Source organism: Ochotona princeps, chromosome 25 (genome assembly GCF_030435755.1).
Source record: "Ochotona princeps isolate mOchPri1 chromosome 25, mOchPri1.hap1, whole genome shotgun sequence".
NCBI lineage: Eukaryota > Metazoa > Chordata > Mammalia > Lagomorpha > Ochotonidae > Ochotona > Ochotona princeps.
The window spans coordinates 18,031,542-18,053,264 of NC_080856.1; the positions used below are offsets into that span (position 1 = coordinate 18,031,542).

Sequence of the window (21,723 nt, forward strand, 5' to 3'; positions counted from 1 at the left end):
GTTCCTTCAATAGAAAAAATTTCAGGAAACACTGTACCCAAAGGTTTTATAACAAAGAGTTGCTTGTGTTTACTGATAATCTTTCCTTGACATTACTGAATTATCAGCCTTCATCTCAGTTCAGTATTCATGGATAAGTTTTTCATTAATCTATTCATCTGGATTTTCAAATGCACTGGCGTCAGGTTTACAGCATTCTTCTATTATTCTTTACTAACTAGTGCATCATGTGATGTTCTGTTCTAACTCTGCCACTATTAGATATTTGTTCCCCTGTCATGTCAAAAATTCGCTTCAACCAGGCTCATCAAACATTTCTTATTCTAAAGAACTAATTTTGTGTTTGGTGACTTCTACTTCTCTTATATTTACACAATATTCACTGTTAGATTGGTGGTTATATCTCTTCAGCTTTTGGTGGAGGTATTACTTCATAATCATGTTGTGAAGATAATGTTGAGCACAATCTACAACTTGCTTCTTAACTTTTAAAACAAAAGTTTTTCAAAAAACATTTCTTTCTCTCTTTATTCATGCAAACACTTTATTCTAGCCATGGCCTCCTGTTAGTGTAAGAAATCTGAAGAAAAGGACAATAAGAAATTCACATGCTGTCATCACTTCAAACAAAGCTAGCCAAAATAGAATCAATTGATTTTTGGAATTAGCACTCTTCTAAATGAAAAAACACCAACACCTAGAATGAGTGTCTTACAATGCGTCACAGCAACGTTGCCTTGTGCCTCACACCAGAAAAAGACAACCCAAACAGCAATGACGAGCAACATCCAGTCTATCCCTAACTGACCGACAGCAGTATTTCAATTTCCTGACAAAGAATCAAAAGCAATGTGAAACTCAAAGAATAAACCTCCTAGAAGAACACTGTTACAAACATGTACCAATACTTGTCAACGTCACTACTATTGTTCTATTAATTGAAGTCTGTATCATTGACATTTTAAAAAGGTTCAAACTAAATGTGCCATAGTAGGGTGATGCCTCACTCCCTACGCACAGAGCAACACTCTCATGTGCAAATCAAGAACACAAGTGGAAACAACTGAAAGGGTCTGAAGTCTGGATTACAAATTAGAACCTTATTAGACTTGGACTATGAATGAATTACAAGTAGATCAATTACAATCTAGGCTGAGAAATGGTGTCTACAGGACTACCATAAGATGAAAAATTCTCTGTTACACACACACACACACACACACACACACACACACCCCTCCTGTAAGTCAGGCGTTTTTATTCCACTTTGTGAAATCATTTCACTAGGAAATAAATTAGTCTTTACAATTATCTGCTTCTATTGTATTGCTCTACATTCTCCTTGTCAAACTTTGTGACTCCTTGCAAACATTACGCTCCATTCAATATGAAGTAAAATAAAATTTCATGAAACCTTAAAGACCACTGCAGGATTGTCTGTCACCACTGGAGTGTTCAGGGAAGCAGCAGAGCCAAGCACCACCCTCCCAGAAGGAAGCAGGAAGCAGGAAACCCTAAGGTCTCGTGTTCAGCAGCGTATATATTAGGCCTCCTGAAGATCCCCTCATCCTTCTGCAGAGACATTCCTCTCCCTGCCAGAGACTTACACAATAGTCTGGAGACATCCAGGTAAGCTACACTAGCTATTTCAGGAATGGAAGTTTCTTGCTACGCAACATGGAGGGAGGGAAGGAAAAAGTGGTTAAGGAAGCCCTTTCCTTGAATAAGGAAAGAGATCTATGTCCTAGGGTTGCTGGCAACAGCATATTTTCTTCCAATTTCTGTAGCTACAACTGCATTTCTGGGTGATTTATGAAGCAAAGAGGTTGGCCCCCAGTTCTGGAGGCTTCAAAGTCCCATGTCATGTGGACACATCTGGTGAAGGGTACAGGGTCCTTCACTTTCTGCAGAAAAGGCAGAAGATGGACCAATGTGTACAGAAGTGAGAACACAAGAGGACATCATGCTTAGGGGAAACTGCCCTCAAAGTAACGAGTTCAGTCCAAGCAGGACAAGAATCTGCTCACTTGCTTGACAATTACTGAGCACTGTGAGATAGGCATTAATTTCTCTTAGGAAACGGATCGCTTCTTTTTTAAAGATTTTATTTTTATTGGAAAGCCGGATATACACAGAGGAGGAGAGACAGAGAGGAAGATCTTCCATCCGATGTTTCACTCCCCAAGTGAGCCGCAACGGGCCGGTACGCGCCAATCTGATGCCAGGATCAGGAACCTCTTCCGGGTCTCCCACACGGGTGCAGTGTCCCAAGTCCTTGGGCCATCCTCGACTGCTTTCCCAGGCCACAAGCAGGGAGCTGGATGGGAAGTGGAGCTGCCGGGATTAGAACTGGTGCCCATATGGGATCCCGGGGCTTTCAAGGCGAGGACTTTAGCCGCTAGGCCATGCCACCGGGCCCGGAAACGGATCGCTTCTTAAAGGCCTGTCCTGCTCTCAGAAATGTCCTGTTGGGCATTGAATTTCAGCCTGAGATTCACAGTGGACAAACCATCATCCTTACACTGAAACAATATGAACGACTGGGTGCTTTCACTTGTGAAATAGAAGTGACATGCATGCTTTGACCCTGGGAAAAAATTCACAGGAGGGGTATCTTGCTGTTTCTCTCTCTCTCTCTTTTTTTTTTAATTTTCTTTAACCTCTGGTTCTCTCTTCTGTTACTCTTGCGTGTCTTCTTAGGATGTATCATGCCAAGAATCCAATTTGCCATTGTAAGTAGCCAGAGCATACTACACAGGATATCTGCTTCAACAAAAGCAATCTCATTGCTCTGAAAATATTGTCTCTGGAAGTAATAGGAAAATCACTGTCTGCTAAGCGCTGGATGTCGAACAATCCCATCTCAGAATTCTGCAAAAGTACTGAACATTCCTCTGCCCTTGGTTCATACTGGCTGTGGATTAGATGTCCTGAGATTCCAGAGTGCTTTAGGCCAAGCATGAAGAAAATAAATCCTTCTCCAGTATAACAGACTTAGAAATAGAAGCCAAAGACAAATTTTGGAATATGTGGGCATTCAGAGTGCAGAGGGTATACACCAATCATGCTTCATAGGCTGTTAGTGTTCTCTATTTTTCTAGGAAGTCAGGAGGGATCAAAAAAGTGTCCAAAGTTCATGTTGTGATCACAATCACCAATCCCTGAGTAAACCTCTGTACCTGTTGATTCTATCAGTCTTCACCCAAAACCTGCTTCCAGATTGATAGTGTATGCCCTCCATGCTAAGAGGCAATGTGAGCATTGAGAGCAACTGTTGAGCAGGCAGAGAAGAGTTCACTTTGTCAGTGTATGGTCAAGGAAAGGCTTATCACCATTGGAATCACTGATGCTGGCAGTGAATAATGTTGACATTTCCAGGCATTGGATTGGAAGGCCAGGTGTGAATGGACTCTCATGGCCAGCCTGGGGCTTGTGGACAGGAAAGTCGGTCCGTGGAGTTCATCTGGGTTGGTTGAGTTGAGGGAAGCAAGCAAGGTGATGTGTGAGTAATGAAAATGCATCAAGGGAGTTTGGTCTCTAGAAATCTTGCACATGAAGAGCAATGGAGACAGAAAAACCAATGGGAGGAGACTGCAGGTGAGTCCTGAGTCTAACTATAGGCTCTGCAGGGCAGGACAGTGAGCCAGAGTGGGTACCTGATGCTTTTATCCACTTTGTTCATGAATTGACTGTTTTTGCTTTCATTAATTGATTGTCTCTGCTTGACTTGCAGCTGCTGATAAACCATGGCGACAACTCATGATGCTGACTTTCAGGCCCTCATGAAGGGAATAACAAGCTGGGATATTCCAACAGTTCGTTCCTCTGAACTCCTTCTTACCAGAGAAGCTGCCTTCCCAGTGTTGGTGAATGATGAGGGCCGGGTGGCCATTGCTGCCTCCTCCTACAGCAAGGGCCGATATGTGGTCATGGGCCATGAGTGGTATCTTGAGAGTCCACGCTTCACTACATTGCTTGCTAATGCAGTGCGTTGGCTCTGCAGCACCCCTGGTGCTCCCGTAATTGTGCACCCCTCAGTGCAAAATCTTGTAGGAATTCTGAAGGTTTCTGGGATTGAGGCAAAAGTCCAGGAGGAACCTCCAATGGAGTCTGTTGGTGTTTACTGCCTCACTGCCTATATAAGCAAAATGGAAGATAAGCTGACCCAGCTTGTGAAACGAGGAGGTGGAGTGCTTATTGGGGGCCAGGCCTGGGCTTTTGCAGATGCTTATGGTATTGAAAGTCTGTTAGATAAGTACCCTGGAAACCCCATTCTACGTGCATCTGGAATTTTCATCAGCAAGACCGGCATAGACAGAAAGCAGTGGGTGTTCTCTCAGAGAGTGCCCACCATCCCAATCTACATCACGTGAGTAATGATTCTCTAAGGGAATGTGATCCATATTAAAAGTCGACTGTTCCTCATTTTTGAGATCTTTCATTCTTGCTGTGGAGTATGTTGCCACTATGAAATGGATTCAGTACAGACTACAAATGCAAGTATAAAAATGACTTGCTTAAAAAAATGACTTTCTAGTCAACCTCTTCTCCACTATGACTTGAGTATTTAAGGCTCTGAGGGCAAAATATTCCTTTATTTGCACACGTTTCCCCACCCTCACCATGGTTTTGAATTATTGGAGAGATGTACAAGTAAGCACATTAACGTTCTTTGTTACTTTTCTATTTCTTCTATGCATAGAAACCTACTAGATTTTTGGCATAGGTGGATATTTGCTAATAATCAAACTTTCAACATTAACATATCAATGCATATAAATTCAAGAGTAATTTGACACGCAGCTCCAAAAACATGAATAGTTACTTCCAAAACAGGTGTGTTTGAAATTGACAGGTACAGGAAAATTGCCATTTCAAAGACTGTACAAAATTGTACTCATATAAAAAATACAGTCACAGACCTTGGCAAGCACTGAACTGATAAATTTTTATTTGATATTGTTTTCAGCTTAGAATGCAAAAAATATAATTTGATTATTAAAAAAATCTTATCACACAGTTCCGTAGGCTCTGGGATTTCTCCTTCCCCCGCTCTAAATCCCCTCCTCCGACTCATTTCTCCTATATTATTATGATAGTATAATTCTTCACAAACAGTCATAAATCAATAGCTCTCCTGTTTAAGTGTATGTTGATGCTGCAGATATGGACAGTGTCAGAGAGGCCAACATCCTAATGTCAAGCTATATTTAACAGTTTCATTTGGAGTCCATCTTTTATTTAGAAGCAGTATCTTTATCTTTGCTTTTGCAATTACAGATTATTTATTGTCATCTACATTTTTCTTTGAAATGTCTACCATGTCCGTTTTTTTCAATTTAGTTTTTATATTTTTCATATTGATCATGAGGTATTATGCCTTATATTCAATTTAGAAATTATTTTAAAGAAGAAAACCTTAAAACACTAAATATAGCCAAGAAATATTAATTCATTTAGTAGTCCTTGTCAAATTTTATATTTCACTGGAAATATTTGCACAATTTTTGCTACTTTTATATTTTTAACCACTAAGAATTATAAAATTATCACTTTTAACTATCAGATCCTGATTAATGGGATAATTATTAAGTGTGTATTATCTTGAGATCAAACATCCTGCTAAACTTTCCTTTTGACTCTTTTTTTGTTTTTGTTTTTTATATATATATATATTTTATTGTATTTTTGTTGACAATTTTTACATAGTTAATTACGGTAAAAAAAAAAAGGTTCAGGGGGTATAGGGAAGTTGGTAATAGTATTATGTCCATATTGTTTCCATCATGTATCTGAGGTAAAGGGGGATATTGACGGAGAAGCCCCACCCAGTTTCCCACCCACCCCAAGTCCTGGATGTGGGGCACGCGCTGAGATCCTTGCTCAAATGGTTTTAATAGTTCTCCAGTTAAGAATCGCTGCCAGTTTCACTCGATGGGGTTTGACTCTTAGACTTCTGTAGACATAATCCTAACATTAATTTCTAGACTTTTCATTACAAAATTGAGACTCTTATTTATTTTTAATTGAATACATTTATCTGATACAGGACAATTTATATCTTCTATCGCCTTTTCTACTTCTTTTTTCTAAATATATTTATTAATGTAATAAAACCTGCTTTTGTATTTTCCAAACGTACAGTTCCCAGGAGACAACCACACTTCCCTCACTCCTCTACTACCCCTCAACCTTCCCTCCCTCTCTTCTCTTCAGCAGTGTTTGCAAGGACATCATTGTAATCCACTCTATAGTCACAGGTTTAATTCACCACTGTCCATAGCATTCAGCCAATTAAATATGGAAAGGCCACAGTTCCATATGAGAGTAGACACAAGCCAAAAATGACAATCATATCCCAAAGTACCGTTTCATGCCTATACATTTTTTTTATTCTGTATTAGCTGCTACATATCAGAGAAAACATATTCATCTTTTGAGATTAGCTTATGTCACTTTTGTAATGGTTCCCAGTTCCATTCATTTTTGTTGCGAATGACAGGATTTCAATATCTTTTGAGGGCGGAGCAGTTTTTCCTAGTTATATGTATGCTACATTTTCTTTATTCAATCATCGGTTGATTTACATCTGGAGTGATTTCATTTCTTAGCTATTTTGAATCAAAATCTTATAAACATAGGAATCATTCATGGGCTGATTTCATTTCATTTGGGTGATTTCCCAGGAATGGGTGATCCGGGTCCCACCTACTACCATATGTGATACATCTATTTTCAGACCTGTAAGGAATCTCATATTATCTTCCATTCTGGTGTACTGATCTATATTCAAACCAACAGCTGTTAACTTTTTTGCCATATAACCTCCAGCACCTGCTGTTTTGTTTTGTTTTGCCTTTTTATTTTATATTGGATTTGGTGGGTTTTTGTTTTGCATTGTGTTGTTTTTCATTTTCTGTTGATAGCCTTTCTCAATGCAGAAACATATCCTTGGGTTTTCATTTGCATTTCCATGATGGGTAGTGATCTCAATGAGCATTTTTCATGTGTTTGTTGGCCATTCTCTTTCATGCTTTGAAAAACACTTATTTGTGTCCTTTACATGTTCTCTTTAAAATATATTTACTTATTTATGTATTTATTTAAAATCAGAGTTATAGACAGAAAGAGGAGGGAAAAGTAGAGTTAGAAAGATCTTGCATTAAGAGATTCAATTTCCAGATGGCCACAGGGTGAGGGTTAGGGAAGACCAAACCCAGAAGTCAAGCCTTTCATCCAAGTTTCCCAATGGGTGTAGGGTTCCAAGCACTTCTGCTATGCTAGGTTGCTTTGTCAGGCCATTACCAGGTAGCTGGATCAAAAACAGAGCAGATGGGACTGAAAATAACACCCATAGGTACGCCAATATCACAGATGGTGCTTTTACCCTTAAATGAGCTATACCAGAATACTATTTGCACATTTCTAATTTTTTTAGGAATATTTTTGTTTATTTATTTGAACATCTGTGCTACAGACAGAGAGATAGAGACAGATAAAGACAAAAACCATGTTTCATCAGCTGGTTTACTCCCCAAATGAACACAACAGCAAGAACTGGGACAGAATGAAACCAGGAACCAGGAGCTTCCTCCAGAGCTCCCACATGGTTCCTGTACCCATTAGTAAGTGCTTGGACCACTGCTCTCCAGACGTATAAGCAGGGAACTGGAGCAGAAGTGCAGCAGCCAGGAGGTGAACCGGTGTCTGTGTGGATAACTGACACTGTAAAGGACAGCTTTACTCAATTTCTGAACTGGATTGCTTGTTTTCTGTTGTTGACGTTCTTGATCTCTATACATCCAATATGACTCTTACATCAATTGCATCATGTTCACATATTTTCTCCCATTCTGTTGGTTTTCCCTTCACTTTGTTGGGTGTTTCCAATGCTAAAACTACTTAGCTTACTGTTACCCCATTTGTCTATTTCTGCTTTTAGTTCTGGTGCTTTTTTGGCCTTTTACAAGAAATTCTTGCCTATGTCAATATCTTGCAGTTTCCCTAAAGTTTTCCAGTAGTAGTCTGATGGTGTCAAGTCCTGGTTTAAAATTCCTTACTCATTTTGCATGGATTTTGTAGAGTTTAATCTAGGGTCTTGTTTCATTCTTGTGCACAAAGGTGTCCAGCTTTTAAACTACCATGTTGAGGAGAGCGTCCTTTACTAGGGACTGATTTCAGCTGATTTGTCACAATACTTGGTTGTAGATGTGTGGATTAATTTCTGGAGTTTCTGTTCTGTTCCACGAATTTGAATGTCCATATTTGGGGCCAGAACCAGGATGCTTTAATTATAACTGCTTATAGGAAGTCTGGTATTGTGATGTTTTCAGTTTGGGTTTCTGTATTATCCAGTGTACCAATTATGACTCATAATAATAATAATACGAAAATCTTGTATTTTCTTCTAAGTAGAAAGGCTTCCAATGTCTGAATCTCCTGGAATTATTTACTCCAATAAGCAAGTTTTCAGCTACTGACAACTTCAGGTTTTACTTTTATTTTCTTCCACATGAGAACAAATGACAAATACTTTCATAAAACGTACAGGAAAAAAAGAATTAATTTTCTTAATCTAAGGTCATTCAGCATCATATGCACTCTAGATTCTGAGCTCTAAACCTTCACACTACATTGATTTTTTCCCACACAAATCTCACTGCAATTATATCAAGCATTAAAAAAGGAGGGATTCTGTAGTTTTCTGTGTACTCTGTTAATTTTGCAGTAATTATTTCTCCAACACTTCAGAGTGGACATAATTGTTCTGTAGCATAATCACTGAAACCCCATGCATATAAAGGACAAAATTTAATCATACAGAAAAATATTTTAAAGCACAGTGTTGATACTTTCTTGGCCAACATTAACTGATAAAAGAAATGTGCTGAATATTTTACTCCATGTAAACTGCCAGAAGTATATGAAAGGCTTATTTAAAAAAATATAAGTCAAAATAGAGTTTGGAATGCTAACAGGAATGATTTAGAATTTCATACTCTGTTTTACCTCTGTGTCCATCTGTGTACATGCACCTAGCATACAACCTTTCCAAATTCTTTCCCATGCAATATATTTATGTTTAATTGAAAGACATATTTTACAAACAGAGAAAGAAAGGCAAAAAGACATGTCTGTGGTCACAGGTTCACTCACCAAATGGCCACAATAGCCAGAGTTGAGCCAATCCAAAACCAGGAGCCAGGAGCTTTTTTCACTTCTCCCACCTGGGTGCATGAGCCCACAGTCTTGAGCCAACCTCTTCTGCCTTCACAGAACATAAATAAGCAATAAGCTGAATCAGAATTGGAGCAGCCATGGTATGAACTACCATGCCAGTCAAAAACTGCCAAATTTCTAAAAAAAATATTTTCTGGATGAATTATGCAGACTGCTTTGCAAAACTTATTTATTTCACATTTTTAACTGTTAAGCAACTCATAAATGAGAACAGTCAATGGTGTATTCACTGAGACAACCAATCATCCTGGAAAACATCACTGGAAGAATCTGGGTGCACATTTGACACATACTGTATCTCTGTAATTAAAAATTTCACAATTTTATGGCATTAATTGTTCCTAGCTAAAACTGATTTGAAGATGAGAAAAATTAAAATATCACCCCTTTTCCTTCTGATTGAGGTTTATACAATATGAGCTCAACTGTAGTGTTCTCTTCAGCTCTATCGTCCCCTCGCTTACCAAATGGGCACTAATTTGGAAAATGTTTCTTTTCCAGATCTGAGCACGTCACCAAAAAGGACCAACAGCAGCTGCTGAAAGGGATCACTGAGCTGGATATCAGCAGAGGACAATGTCCCTCAAAGCTGTTGGTGCACGGACCCCAGGCTTTTCCTCTGGGGATAGATAGCTTATTTAACTGCTTCCTAGCAGCTGCCCGCTATGGACATGGTCGAGTCGTGTTGTGTGGCAATGAGAGCATGATGTTTGATGACAAAATGGAAACCCTTATGATAAATGCTTTACACTGGCTAAAAGGGCAGCAGAAGGGGAAAATTGGGGTGCACTCACAGCTGCAACCTCTGAGCAGCTTGTTAGCAAGAAATAACTTGGAGTGGAGAAGCACAGACATTCCAACCAGTGACTTGAGTGTCTATTGCTGCTCCTCACTCAATGAAATGCATGTCAAGAATATGGAGGAATTTGTTGCAGAAGGTGGCGGAGTACTGATGGGCAGCCACGCTGGACAGTGGGCTAAGCAACACCCAGATTCTAACTTTCTGATTGAATATCCAAATAACAAGTTTTTAAAGCAGGTTGGTCTCAGCATCATTAAGGAGGAAGGGCAAAGAGGCCGATTCTCAGTCCCCAAGCAAGAGCTGCTAAATTACCATGTAAGAAAGGCACTACCCCAATTTGAGTCCATGCTGTTCAAAAACGGAAATGCCTTGCAAAACAGCTGGATGGAGATGCTGAAACAAGATTCCTCCTATATGCTTCAAATCCCACATGATGGGATTCCAATCTATGAGTGTGTGTACAATAAGATCATAGGTATAATCAAGCAGAAGGGCTTAGAACCAACAAGCAAAGAAAACCCCATCAGCAGGGGAAGCCCTCAGGACATACTCACAGCCTGGGCCCGAGAATTGGCTCAATCAGGAACAGACAGCTCTCTCTTCATTGATGGTCACTCCTCTCCACCTGCCACTGAATATACTATCAGCATTGAGATCAACACAGGTATGCAATGGGGAGGAACAGGGCTAGTTAAGGAGGGAGCTCGGTAGGGCAGGCGGCTGACAGCTGGCTAGTTCAACAACCTTTCAGAGGTTTTCTTCAAAATGACAGTCTCTGTCATGTTGTCAACATGAAGGACTGTTTGGAATTCTAACTGGATCTTAGACACCTAAGCCAGGACAACTTGGGATAATTAAGGCGAGCATGATTGATTCCATGGCTCTGAGAGGGGCTGTGTCAAAGACACAGGAAGATCTCAGCCTTTCCTTTGGTTCTTACCAGACAACAGAGATTCCTGGGTGAGCACTGGACTCTACTTACCTGAAGGACAAGTCGCAACAGTGACACTGCCCAAGGAAGCTGTCACTGCTCAGCTGAAGGTGAAGTATTCTGGCCCAGTGATAGCCTAATGTTGACATTTCCTCAGCATGTTTGCTTCTACTTGCAGTGCTTTCTTTTAGATTTTCTCAGTAACATCAGACAAACACATCAGGCATCCTGGTGGTGTTGCAGGAGAAGGAAGTGCTCACAGCAGAGCAGACTCCTGCTTTGAGCACCAGGAGGGAAGTGTGTAATACCAAGCGCAGCTGAACACAGAACACATAAAGAAATGTGACTTTGCTTTACCTCTTCTTCCTTTTTTGCTGCAATGGGAGCTGTGCTGATTCTCCATCTCTTCTGAGGCAACATGATGAAACATGATGCACATCTTCCAACACTCAAACTCCACTGTGGGTAGAGAAATCCAATGCACAGGCTCAGAATGAGTTCACAAATTTACAGGAAACAGCAGAGGCAAAGTCATTGTCTGCTCTAAATCAGCATTGACGATGGCACCCATTGTGCATCAACAAAAGAGAAAAAATCTCCAAGCTATAGACAAGGAGCAGTAATGATGGACAGGAAGGGATACGCTGGAGCAAGTCAATGAGTGAGTCCTCCATTATTCATTCAAGACCTCTCAATCTGAGGAAATTTTGTTTTCTCCAACTGCTAGTTGGACAGGTTGGAACCACACACAGGCACATGAAATCACACACACTTACACATGCATCTTCCAAATGGTGATGATCCCTTTCCTGCACTGTGACAGATGCTGATTGGCTGCCATACGGATGACATCAGTAAATTGAACACTCAAAAACGTGCCCCCAAAGTGACACGGGAGTACAACTTGGACAAAACCAACACCTCCATCTCCTGGTCTTGGGGGGGCCTCCTCTATATCCTTGTGCCTCAAACCTACAACTTGTGCACTGTGTTGGTCACCATCAGTGGTGCAATGCCAGCTCCATACTTCAAGCTGGGTGAGTAGGGGGATGTGATTCAGGTGGGAATCAGCATAGAAGCAGGTGTGGAGGTGAACAGCGAGTGGGCTTGTTGGGAAGGAGGTCTGGTCCTTGAGAGTCAGGTAGAAGGGGTTGCATTGAGTGCTGGAAGGGGACTGGGCAAAACGGACACCCTCTTCCAGGAACTGCGAGGGGAGGATGAGGAAAGGAGTGAGACTTGAGAGGAGTTTGTAACAAGCAGAAGTGAATCAGTTCCCAGGTTACCTCTCAGGGAGGCTCAAGTGCTATAAGGAATCCAGGAAAATGGGGTGCAGCAGGTGACACAAACTTGGTTTCCAGGGAAGACTTCCCAGGAGGAGTGGAAGCGCTCTCTCCAGGGAAATCCAGCTCCCTGGGGTGAGCTGGCCACGGACAACATCATCCTGACAGTGCCAACGGAAAACCTCAAGGCTGTGAAGAACCCCAACTCTCTGCTCCAGCTCTGGGATGAGATCATGCAGGCTGCAGCCACTTTGGGGGCTGAGCCTTTCCCCTACCGCAGACCTGAGAGGATTGTCACCGACGTGCAGCTTCAATTCGGTGGGTGCTCACGGGAAATGCTCTGAAAATCTCTCTTCCAGTTGCATCAGTGTGTTTGAAATGCCACAGGAGTCAGGGGAGGATATACACACACTCGTATAAAATCTGGAACCATGCTCTAATGTAAGCAGGAATGATGTCATTTACCTCCATGAGAGGAGAGGACAGGAGGAATGAAACAAGATGGAGAAGCCTCACCAGCGGCTTCAGGGAGATTAAGAAGTGGGTGAGGTGTGAATTGACCTTGAGAAGTGGCATGCGTTGGGGACGGAACTGCTCTATAACTTGTAACAGAGCCAGGAGGACTTTTCCAAGAGGAAATCTTGTTTCTTAATAAACAATGACAGCCCAATTCCTAGCCTGAAAAGTGCACTCAGCTTACCTCTCAAAAGAGAGAATCTCGCTGTCCTTAGAGATCCAAGATATCAAGGCATTGATACACATCCCCAACTATAATGAAAAAATGGGCGATGAAACCCACCTGTCGCCTGCCTTGCACACTGACCCTCCCATGTCAGGTACAGAGGAGGGCATCAAGCTCCATTATTGAAACTGAGGATATCAGTGATGTTGCATACATGTTTGGTCTTCACATAATGTCAGAGGCTCCTCTCAGTCATCTGTAATCACTCAGAATGCCGCAGCTCCTTTGGGATAGTGGAGAAGGTGTGTCTACCAACAGTATTAGACATAACCTCATGTCTTGTGCTCTGCTGCTTTTTCCAGGTGTCATACGCACTGGATACCCCATTTTGGCACAAGTGGATTTAATGTCTGAGCTCATTGATGAGAAGACAATAAGGTCTTCTGGTAGTTGGAATGTCTTCCATATTTTGGGCCACAGACAGCAGCGTCCTGGTTGGCAATTCCCTCCACACAATACTGAATCCAACTGCAATCTCTGGAATGTCTACCTGCACGAAGAGGTTCTTGACATCCCCAGAGCAAGGGCTCATCCTAATCTGACTCCAGAACTTCGGCAGGAGAGGATCAGAAAACACATGGATGTAGGTGCTCCCCTGAGGTTATGGAATTCCTGGACAGCTCTGGAAACCTATCTTCAGGTATTGAGCAGATGTGGTGGTGGGGACTCCTGGGTCATACTGTCCTTCTTATCCTCATCACGCCTACACACCACAACTTCCTCACTTGTCTGATTGCTCTTCTTCCCCTGTGCAATCTGGGCATCTAGTACTGCTTGAAGGTGCATTTCTCAGTCTAAGATTTCAAGAATGAAAGGTATGATGCACATTTAATCAATGGTGTTTTCTCAGTTCCTATTCAGCAGACCTTCTGACAGAATTGTTCTGGAGATACATCATTATAGCACAGCTCTATTATAATTATCTGAGAGAGTAACATCTTTGACAAATGAAAAACACTGTTTTATCTTTTCCAATGTGGAATTTAAATGTGGGAGAGTTTCTACTTCATTATTAATGAATAATATCCACTGACCCAATGAATGAATTACTAGTACTCCAGGTGTCCTCACTATTTCTACCCATCTGGTTTGTTTTTCATTTATTTAAAGATTCATTTCTTTTTTCTTTTTTGCTTTTGTAAAATCAGATATGCAGAGAGAAAGACAGACAGACAGAAAGATCATCCGGGCCGGTGCGATAGCATAGTGGTTAAAGTTCTCACCATGTACGCGCTGGGATCCCATATGGTCACTCATTCTAATCCCGGTGGCCCTGCTTCCAATCCAGCTCCCTGCTTGTGGCCTGGGAAAGCAGCTGAGGATGGCCCAAGACCTTGGGACCTGGCACTCATGTGGGAGACCTGGAAGAGCTCCTGGTTCCTGGTTTCGGATAGACTCAGCTCCAGCCGTTGTGGTCATTGGGGAGTGAACTATTGGACGGAAGATCTTCCTCTGCCTCTCCTCCTCTCTGAATATCTGCCATTCTAATAAAAACAAACAAACAAGAAAGATCTTCCATCTGCTGGTTCATACTCCAAATGGCCAAGACAGCCAAAGATGAGCCAGAAATGAAAGATTAATGGCTCCAACTTTCTGCTCCTTATGTGGGTCCTGACACTGTTGGCACAGGAAGCAGTAGAGATTCTGACTTGTTGTTGTCTAAATATATTTAAAGCTTCACTGTGGCCATACCCTCATTCCTTAGTAGAGATACATTCTATTGATTTTCTTTGTTTCCTGGCACTCTGGTCTCCATTGCATCTTTCGTTTGTGTGGTTACACCTACCATTTATTGAGAATCTCCATGAGTCACATAATGTGAGATTTGTTTGAGGAAGACTAAGGTATGATACCAGTCAGTGGAGTGGGCAGTGGGAGAACCACTGATGAGAATTAAAGTCATTCTTAAAGGTTGTGTATAACTAAGCATCACCATATCATTTTAGGTGTGATAGGTGTGCAGTGTCTTTTCTAGACCTCAGTATTCATTCTGCTTCTTTCTTGTTCTAGCTCCAAGAAGGCTTTGGATGGGAGCCATTCACCCAGCTCTTTGCTCATTACCAGATGCTGTCTAACTACCCAAAAGACAACACTGGCAGGATGAACCTATGGATGAAGAAGTTCTCTGAAATAGTGCAGAAGAATCTGGTTCCATTCTTTTATGCCTGGGGCTGGCCCATCCAGAAGGAAGTGGCTGACAGCCTCGCCTCACTTCCAGAGTGGGAGGAAAACCCCATGAAAGTATATATAGCTCAGGGTGTCAATTGTGGAATTATCCAAATGTTCTATCTAATGTAGGATTATTCATTGCCTACAAGAGACTAATCCTTACTTGATCCACCATTCTCCTCTATCTTATTTAGATTCATCACAAATCTTTTAAGGAGAGAGATTGAAGTAGACCATTGATCTTCAAATAAATAAAATAATACAATCAGACACTTGATTTTCAAAATAAGCCAAGCATATAGCTCTACCAGTTTTTCCCTACTTCTATTTATACACTGAGTGATTTGTTTCTTTATCTACCTGTTTATCTTTTTCATGGCTTTAGTGAGTGCCAAGAGCTGCACGGGCCAAGAATTAACTCCAAGAATGTCTTTCTCTGAATCCATGTAGACACTCTTTCTTCTAAGACTAGAAGCACTTTCTATATTTTACAAGTATTTGGTTCGGTTATTAAAACAGAGCCTGTGGTGGAAAAATACTTACTGAAAATCATTCATACACTCCTAATGGAAACTTCTCCATGTGGCATCCTGGGCTTTAAGCCCCCTTCTATTGAATAAAATCCTTTCCCTGTTGCAGTAATCCTATGTGTTCAGAATTATTACAGGCTGCCCAATGTCCTACTGGAAGCATGTTCCTATGATTTGATGCGCTGATGAAACAGGTTAAATTTTGTGGAGCACAGTCCATGAATAATTCAGAGGCAGGGGAGAAGGATTTGAGTTGGGTATTTATCTACATGCATTTTCAGTTTAGTCCCTTATCACAGATGACCATATACCTTTCTCACATATATACTTAGCATAGCCTACCAAAGCTCTGTGGTGCTGCTCTGGAAAACAACCAGTTGCCTGATGTTTTAGAGTCTGTTATAATATACAACTAAGTGATTCTATCTGTGAGAAAAAAATGTGGCTAGAAAAGAAAACAAATATTCATTTGCATCACAGGGTTTTTTTTTTTTAATCAGAGTATGCCACTGCTTCTAGATCAGGAACTTATAAAGGATGAATATCACTGAAGGATCAATATCATTGCCAATCCATGATGAATCAGTGTTGTCATGTTAGGTATATTTATACAATTTTCACTGTCAATCAAATAAATGCAATTTTCCAAAGTCACAGACTGATAAGAGGTAGAGTCAGAATTTGAAACAGAAAGCTGGATTCAAAATCCAGTGACCTGAATGAAAGAACATACCAGAATGTGTCTTCTTCCCCTAGTTACAAAGTCCCAAGACATGTGCAAATGGATGAAAACATTCATGAATTTTCACTTCTTCAGTGGAGTCCCTCGGTTTTTTAGCTGCCCTGTGCAGCTTCTTTATGAATGCTGCCTTAATCTTGCCTATGATGGAAATAAGTTGGCAAACAACTCATGGGAACTCTGCTCTCATGAGAGTACACGTAGGACTCCACTCCCCAGACCTGCGGCTTGACCATGAATTTTCATATTGACTAAGTGGACCACTCAGGAATCTTTTTGACAAAAAATCAAGGCATGGCTGGGGAAAAATGTTTTTCTCTCTGACTTTGTGTTTTCTGTATTGAATCATGTTAGCCTGTGTTAGTTATAAAGTAATCTCATCATCTTTATGCAAGAGAGCCTCATGGACACAGAAAACCATGCAATGGAGTAATGACAAAGCAGAAGCAAAGCACCCTACCCTGTGGAGAGTGTCCAAGAATCCACACAGAATAATCATTCAAGATGTAAATCAGCATCTCAACCTTTGTTTTCTGAATCAATAAATTTCTTTCTTTTGCTTTACCTGCTTGAGTTGAATTGTTTTCATCTGAATTGTTGCCAGTCTTGCCATTCTCAGCATGATGAAATCTCTCCAGAATCCACTGGCTGACATAGTCCACCTTAGGGTCTCAATTTGCCCAGATCTTCACTATCAACACGTGCCTGGGGCAGACAATCAATTTGTTCTGTCCTGTGTCCTCTGTTGTGGACCAGGTATCCTCTGCAGGCTCAATGGACTGCTATTTCCTCTATGGCACTTGGATATACTGTCTACTGTTCTGTCTGAGCCTCTGAGGAAGCTCAGCTTTGACACATGCACTCCATGGTCAGTCCATGTAACCTGCAATTCTCTTCATGATTGGGATTCTGGAATCAGCTGTTCAGTTGGAGGGATCCCCAAAGAGACTTCGTCTGAAATAATTCCAGACCTGATTCTTGAGTGTGAATGCCAGTACAGGGTCTGGCTTAGTCTGTTGTCCCAATCAGCTTACGCCTATGCTGTTGGTTGCATTTGCTGGGTCGGTTCTGTTTCCAGCCCTGTCTTCCACACGAACCAATGGGTGTTGCAGTCAAGCCTAATCCTGTCCATCTCACGCTTGGCCCTCACGCAAACCAGTGTGAGCTGCGGCCTAGTTGGGGTGACTCCCAATAACCCCTACCTGGCCTGCACCTACCCTGGTTCCCATGTTTGCCAGTATGTACAGCCAACTTGTCCAGTCTGTCCCACATCCCATTTAGCTCTCTTACATGTCAATGGGCATTGAATCCTAGTTCAACCCAACCAGCCCTACTTTCCAGCCCACACACATAGTGGTGGGTGCCTTTCTGTCCAGCCACCCCAGCCCCTGTCCTAGTTTTTGTACTCTCCAGTGGGAGTGGTACCCAAAGAGGGAATTGCCCACTATTTCCCTACTGGTGCACTCCCACTCCTGGATCATGCACTCTCCAGGTGGTTTTGCAGTTTAATGTGACAGAATTAGCCCCCTATGCCAGCCTGTGCCAGCTGATGCTGCGGGAAAGTCCAACCAACCCTCATCCACTCTGATTTATGTTTGCACTGGTCGGAACAGTCAGCCCAGCCTGGCTTCTCCCTCATCTAGCTCACATAAGACTCACAGATACTGTAGCCCTGCCTGGTCTTGTCTGTCCCATCCCAACTTACGTGCTCAAGTGGGAGTGGTGGTCAAGCAGTGGAGCCCTGTACATTCCTCATACCAATTTTCCCCCCTGCCCCTCTGGTTCTCACATGTACTGATTGGACGCTGTGGCCCAGTGTGGCATGGCCCACCTCACCTCGGCCTTTGCCAGTGGGTGCTGTAGCTTGGTCCAGTCCATCCCAATTCCAGCTCCCTCGGGAGGTGGGGTATAGCCTAGCCCAGCCGGCCCCCTGTCCCAGCCGTAATGTGCACCGGTGTATATTGTGGCAGAACCCGGCCCAACCCAAACTCTGATCTGGTGCTCAGATTCACCAGCAGGTGATGTGAACTTGTTCAGTCTGGTCAGCCCCCTGACCTATGCCAAATGTATGTTGGTGGGCTGCTCCTTATTGTGGTTCTTGTGCTCACCTGCAGGGACAGTGTTCTGACAGAGGAGTTTCCCAAGCTCCGCCATCAGAACCTCTCCCTATGCCAGATCTTGCGCATACCAGTCGGTCCATGCGCCAGCCCTACTTAGTCCACCTCCTGTCCTGGCAGTAACAGTGGCCTTTCCTGACTGATCTTCAACCCATTCCAGTTCTTACTGTTAGATGTTTCAGCCCAGCCAAGGCTCGTCCATACCCAGACACAGCTCACACATGGCTCAGTAAGGGCAGAGATGTAGCCTAGTCCATCTTACATCTACCCTGGTCCTCCAGAGCTCCAGATAGTGCTGGAGTCTAGCCTGACTTGGGGCGCCCAAACCTGTCCACACTTGTGCCAAGAGAGACTGCAACCATACCCAGACAAGAATGCAGCTCTCACTCTGGCCCCTGCACTCACCAGCGAGAACCCCAACCCAGCCAGTGCGTCTTCTTAGCTCCCCAACCAGGCCTGTAGATTGCACGTGTGTCAGTGGTTGTTCTGACCCAGTTTGGCATAGTCCTTCACCTGTCTTGGCCTTTGCCTTTGGTTGTTGTGGCCTGGCACCCCTAGCTCATGCGAGCCAGTTGGTGTAAGAGCCTAGCTCGGCATGACCTGTACTCTAGCCTGATTTCTATTCTTGCTTGTGAGCTAAGTTTTGCTCGACCCTGTCCAGTCCACCCTCTTCCATAACCAACCCACACATTAGCCAGTCATTGGAGCTACTTTGCCCAGCTTGCCTGACCCCTCAGGCCTGGACCATGTGATCATCAGTGAGAGTTCATTAGTGACCCACTGTGGGAGTTTCCCAAGTTCCCCCAGTTGACCCACTCCCAGACCCAGATCTCATAATCTCATACAAGCCAGTGGGTGTTAGGCCAGTGCCCTGTCCATCCCACATCCTGTTTTAGGATGCACATTCTGGGTGCTGCTGCCTTGACATGCCCAAACTGTTGTTGGCTCCTTTACCCGTGAGTGATGGCAGGTTCCATGGTCACACCTAGTTCAGCCCATCACTACCCCAACTCTTGAGCTAACCAGCAGGACTTATATTTCCACAGGGTTTGGACCACACATCCCCCACAGAATCTACCCCAGACCTAGTTCTCTCATATGCTGGTTAGTGTCATGACCCTGTCTAATATGACCCGTCCCCTGTTCCAACACTCAATCAGGTAGTGGCACCTAGCCCTGCCAGACAAGCCCCCAGCCATAGCTTTTGTTGGGGCTGGTGTGTGGCAGTCAGTGATGCTCTATGCTAATACCCCATCTCAGGCTTCCCATCTGGGCAGGTGAATCAGTCTGGTCTAAATAGATCTTACGGACTCTCCCTTCCAAACCACAGGTCTCAGTACCCACACTTGCCAGCAAGTTCTGTGACCTTTTCACTGGGAGTCACACAGGATTCATCCCACACTTACACTCACATTGGCCTTATCCATGGATGTCCCTAGGCAGCAATTACATATCCTAAAAACCCTAGAGCTTACCGCCCAAAGCCTAGGACTCACTCACCACGTGATGACAGTGACCATGGCCTGAGTACCAAGCATGGGACATGGCCTGGTTCAGGAAACCCCTCGCAGCTGCTACGTTGCAGAGTGCTCCTTTAACTCCAACCCCATGGCCAAACCTTATTATTTTTTTAAATTTTGAATTTTATGGTACAATTCCATATAGGCTGTGCAATTTTGATCATAGATGTGGTCAGATCCAACAAGATGGAAGTTTCCATTGGTCTCCTTGATATCCACTCTATGTAGTCACCATTCAGTACTTAGGACATGTTTCAGCAGCACTTAGGGATGGGGGTGACAATAGAGACAGCTTCTAATTACATTCCTCAGTTCTTGACATCTTGAGTTCTCCTCCTTCACTCTCCCATATGACCTTCGTTACACACCTGAAGCTCAGCCAACAGTAATATTAGAGAAGCTCTTCTCTGAACTGAAGTGTATCTGCCCTTCGCCTGATGTGTATCATAAAGTTGTGAATCAGTGGCATTCTCCTGCATTGTGATGATGCCCAAATCCTGCATGGACCATCAAAACAACATGTGTCCTTCCCCGTCTCTCCTCAAGAGGGCGAACAAAGCACAGCTACAGACTAATGTTACTACTGGACCTAAATTGCAAGAAAGACAAAATCGTTTTTTCTCTTTCCACACTTATTTGTCTACCTACCTACTTTATTTACTTATAAATTTATTTATCTGTGTATTTGTTTTTATTTGGATGGAATTGTCACAGCACATGGTCCAGTGTTTATCCCTTACCATGACACATTAGCAGATGCTGGATTGAAAGTGTTGTTGTGGGGACTTGAATTTGTACTCAGGAAAGAATTTCTGTCCTCATAGCTGGATACTTCATGCATTGTGCCACAACACTGGTTAGGAAAAAATCAGATCATTAAAAAATGATGTGATTCTGGGAAACCTGCAGATGAGCTCTCCTACACACAGAGACACTAACACACAAAAATAAATAAACAAGAACCTATGCAAGACAATATGCTGAGAAAAAAAGCTAGGAATTATCACAGGAGTTCTTCAAAGTCCAGAAAGTGGGTTGGAAAAGTAGATAAGACTTACAAAGTCAAGCATAATGCAGTTCTAGGTTATCTGTATTTCACTGAACTCGCATGAAAAGAGAAAAAAACTTTATGATTCTGCCAAAAACTAAATTGAAAAATTGAAAAATTCCAAATTCCATTCATGATGAAGCATTTGAAGCACAGTTGCTATAATAATGATTGTAGTATAAAGCTAGCAAAAGGCTTGAGCAAACACTCCCAATAGGAAAAAGTTACAGAAGCATTGGTATTCAATGCAAGAAAACAAATGTTTACTCTCAATATTATCCTCTGCACATCACTATATATTTCTGACAATGAATTAAGACGAGAAAAATCAAGCAACCTAAGAGATAAAACACAAAAGCCAGGATCTTCTTCTGGATTCCTCATGGGGATGCATGGGCCCAAGCACTTGGATCATCACACACTGAATTGTCACCCCCATGAGCACCGAAGCTGAATGGGAACTGCCAGAAATCGGACTTGTACCCTATGCTATCCCAGCACTGTGGTGACAACTGTTACCTGCCATGCTACAGTATGGCTCTAAAAATAATATCGACTATCGGTTGTGTTAGTGCAATGATTTCCCCCTATTCTGCCGGTTGTTT

General features: G+C 42.5%; 1 protein-coding gene across 1 annotated transcript; it reads left to right on the forward strand.

Moving 5' to 3' along the window:
• The first annotated feature begins 3,746 nt into the window (after nucleotides 1-3,746).
• On the forward strand, nucleotides 3,747-15,293 carry LOC131483327 (TRPM8 channel-associated factor 3-like). Its single transcript, XM_058681266.1, has 7 exons — nucleotides 3,747-4,369; nucleotides 9,742-10,706; nucleotides 10,986-11,083; nucleotides 11,797-12,010; nucleotides 12,332-12,571; nucleotides 13,298-13,635; nucleotides 15,006-15,293. Exons 1-7 carry the CDS (start codon nucleotides 3,747-3,749, stop codon nucleotides 15,291-15,293), a joined length of 2,766 nt encoding a protein of 921 aa, XP_058537249.1.
• Nucleotides 15,294-21,723: the final 6,430 nt, after the last annotated feature.

Bases quoted from the DNA above. Each gene is read 5' to 3' on its own strand.
- LOC131483327 (XM_058681266.1), top strand. From the start codon at position 3,747: ATGGCGACAACTCATGATGCTGACTTTCAGGCCCTCATGAAGGGAATA. The intron at 4,370-9,741 runs GTGAGTAATGAT...TTTCTTTTCCAG, and splicing joins ACCATCCCAATCTACATCAC to ATCTGAGCACGTCACCAAAA. The intron at 11,084-11,796 runs GTGAAGTATTCT...GCACTGTGACAG, and splicing joins CTGTCACTGCTCAGCTGAAG to ATGCTGATTGGCTGCCATAC.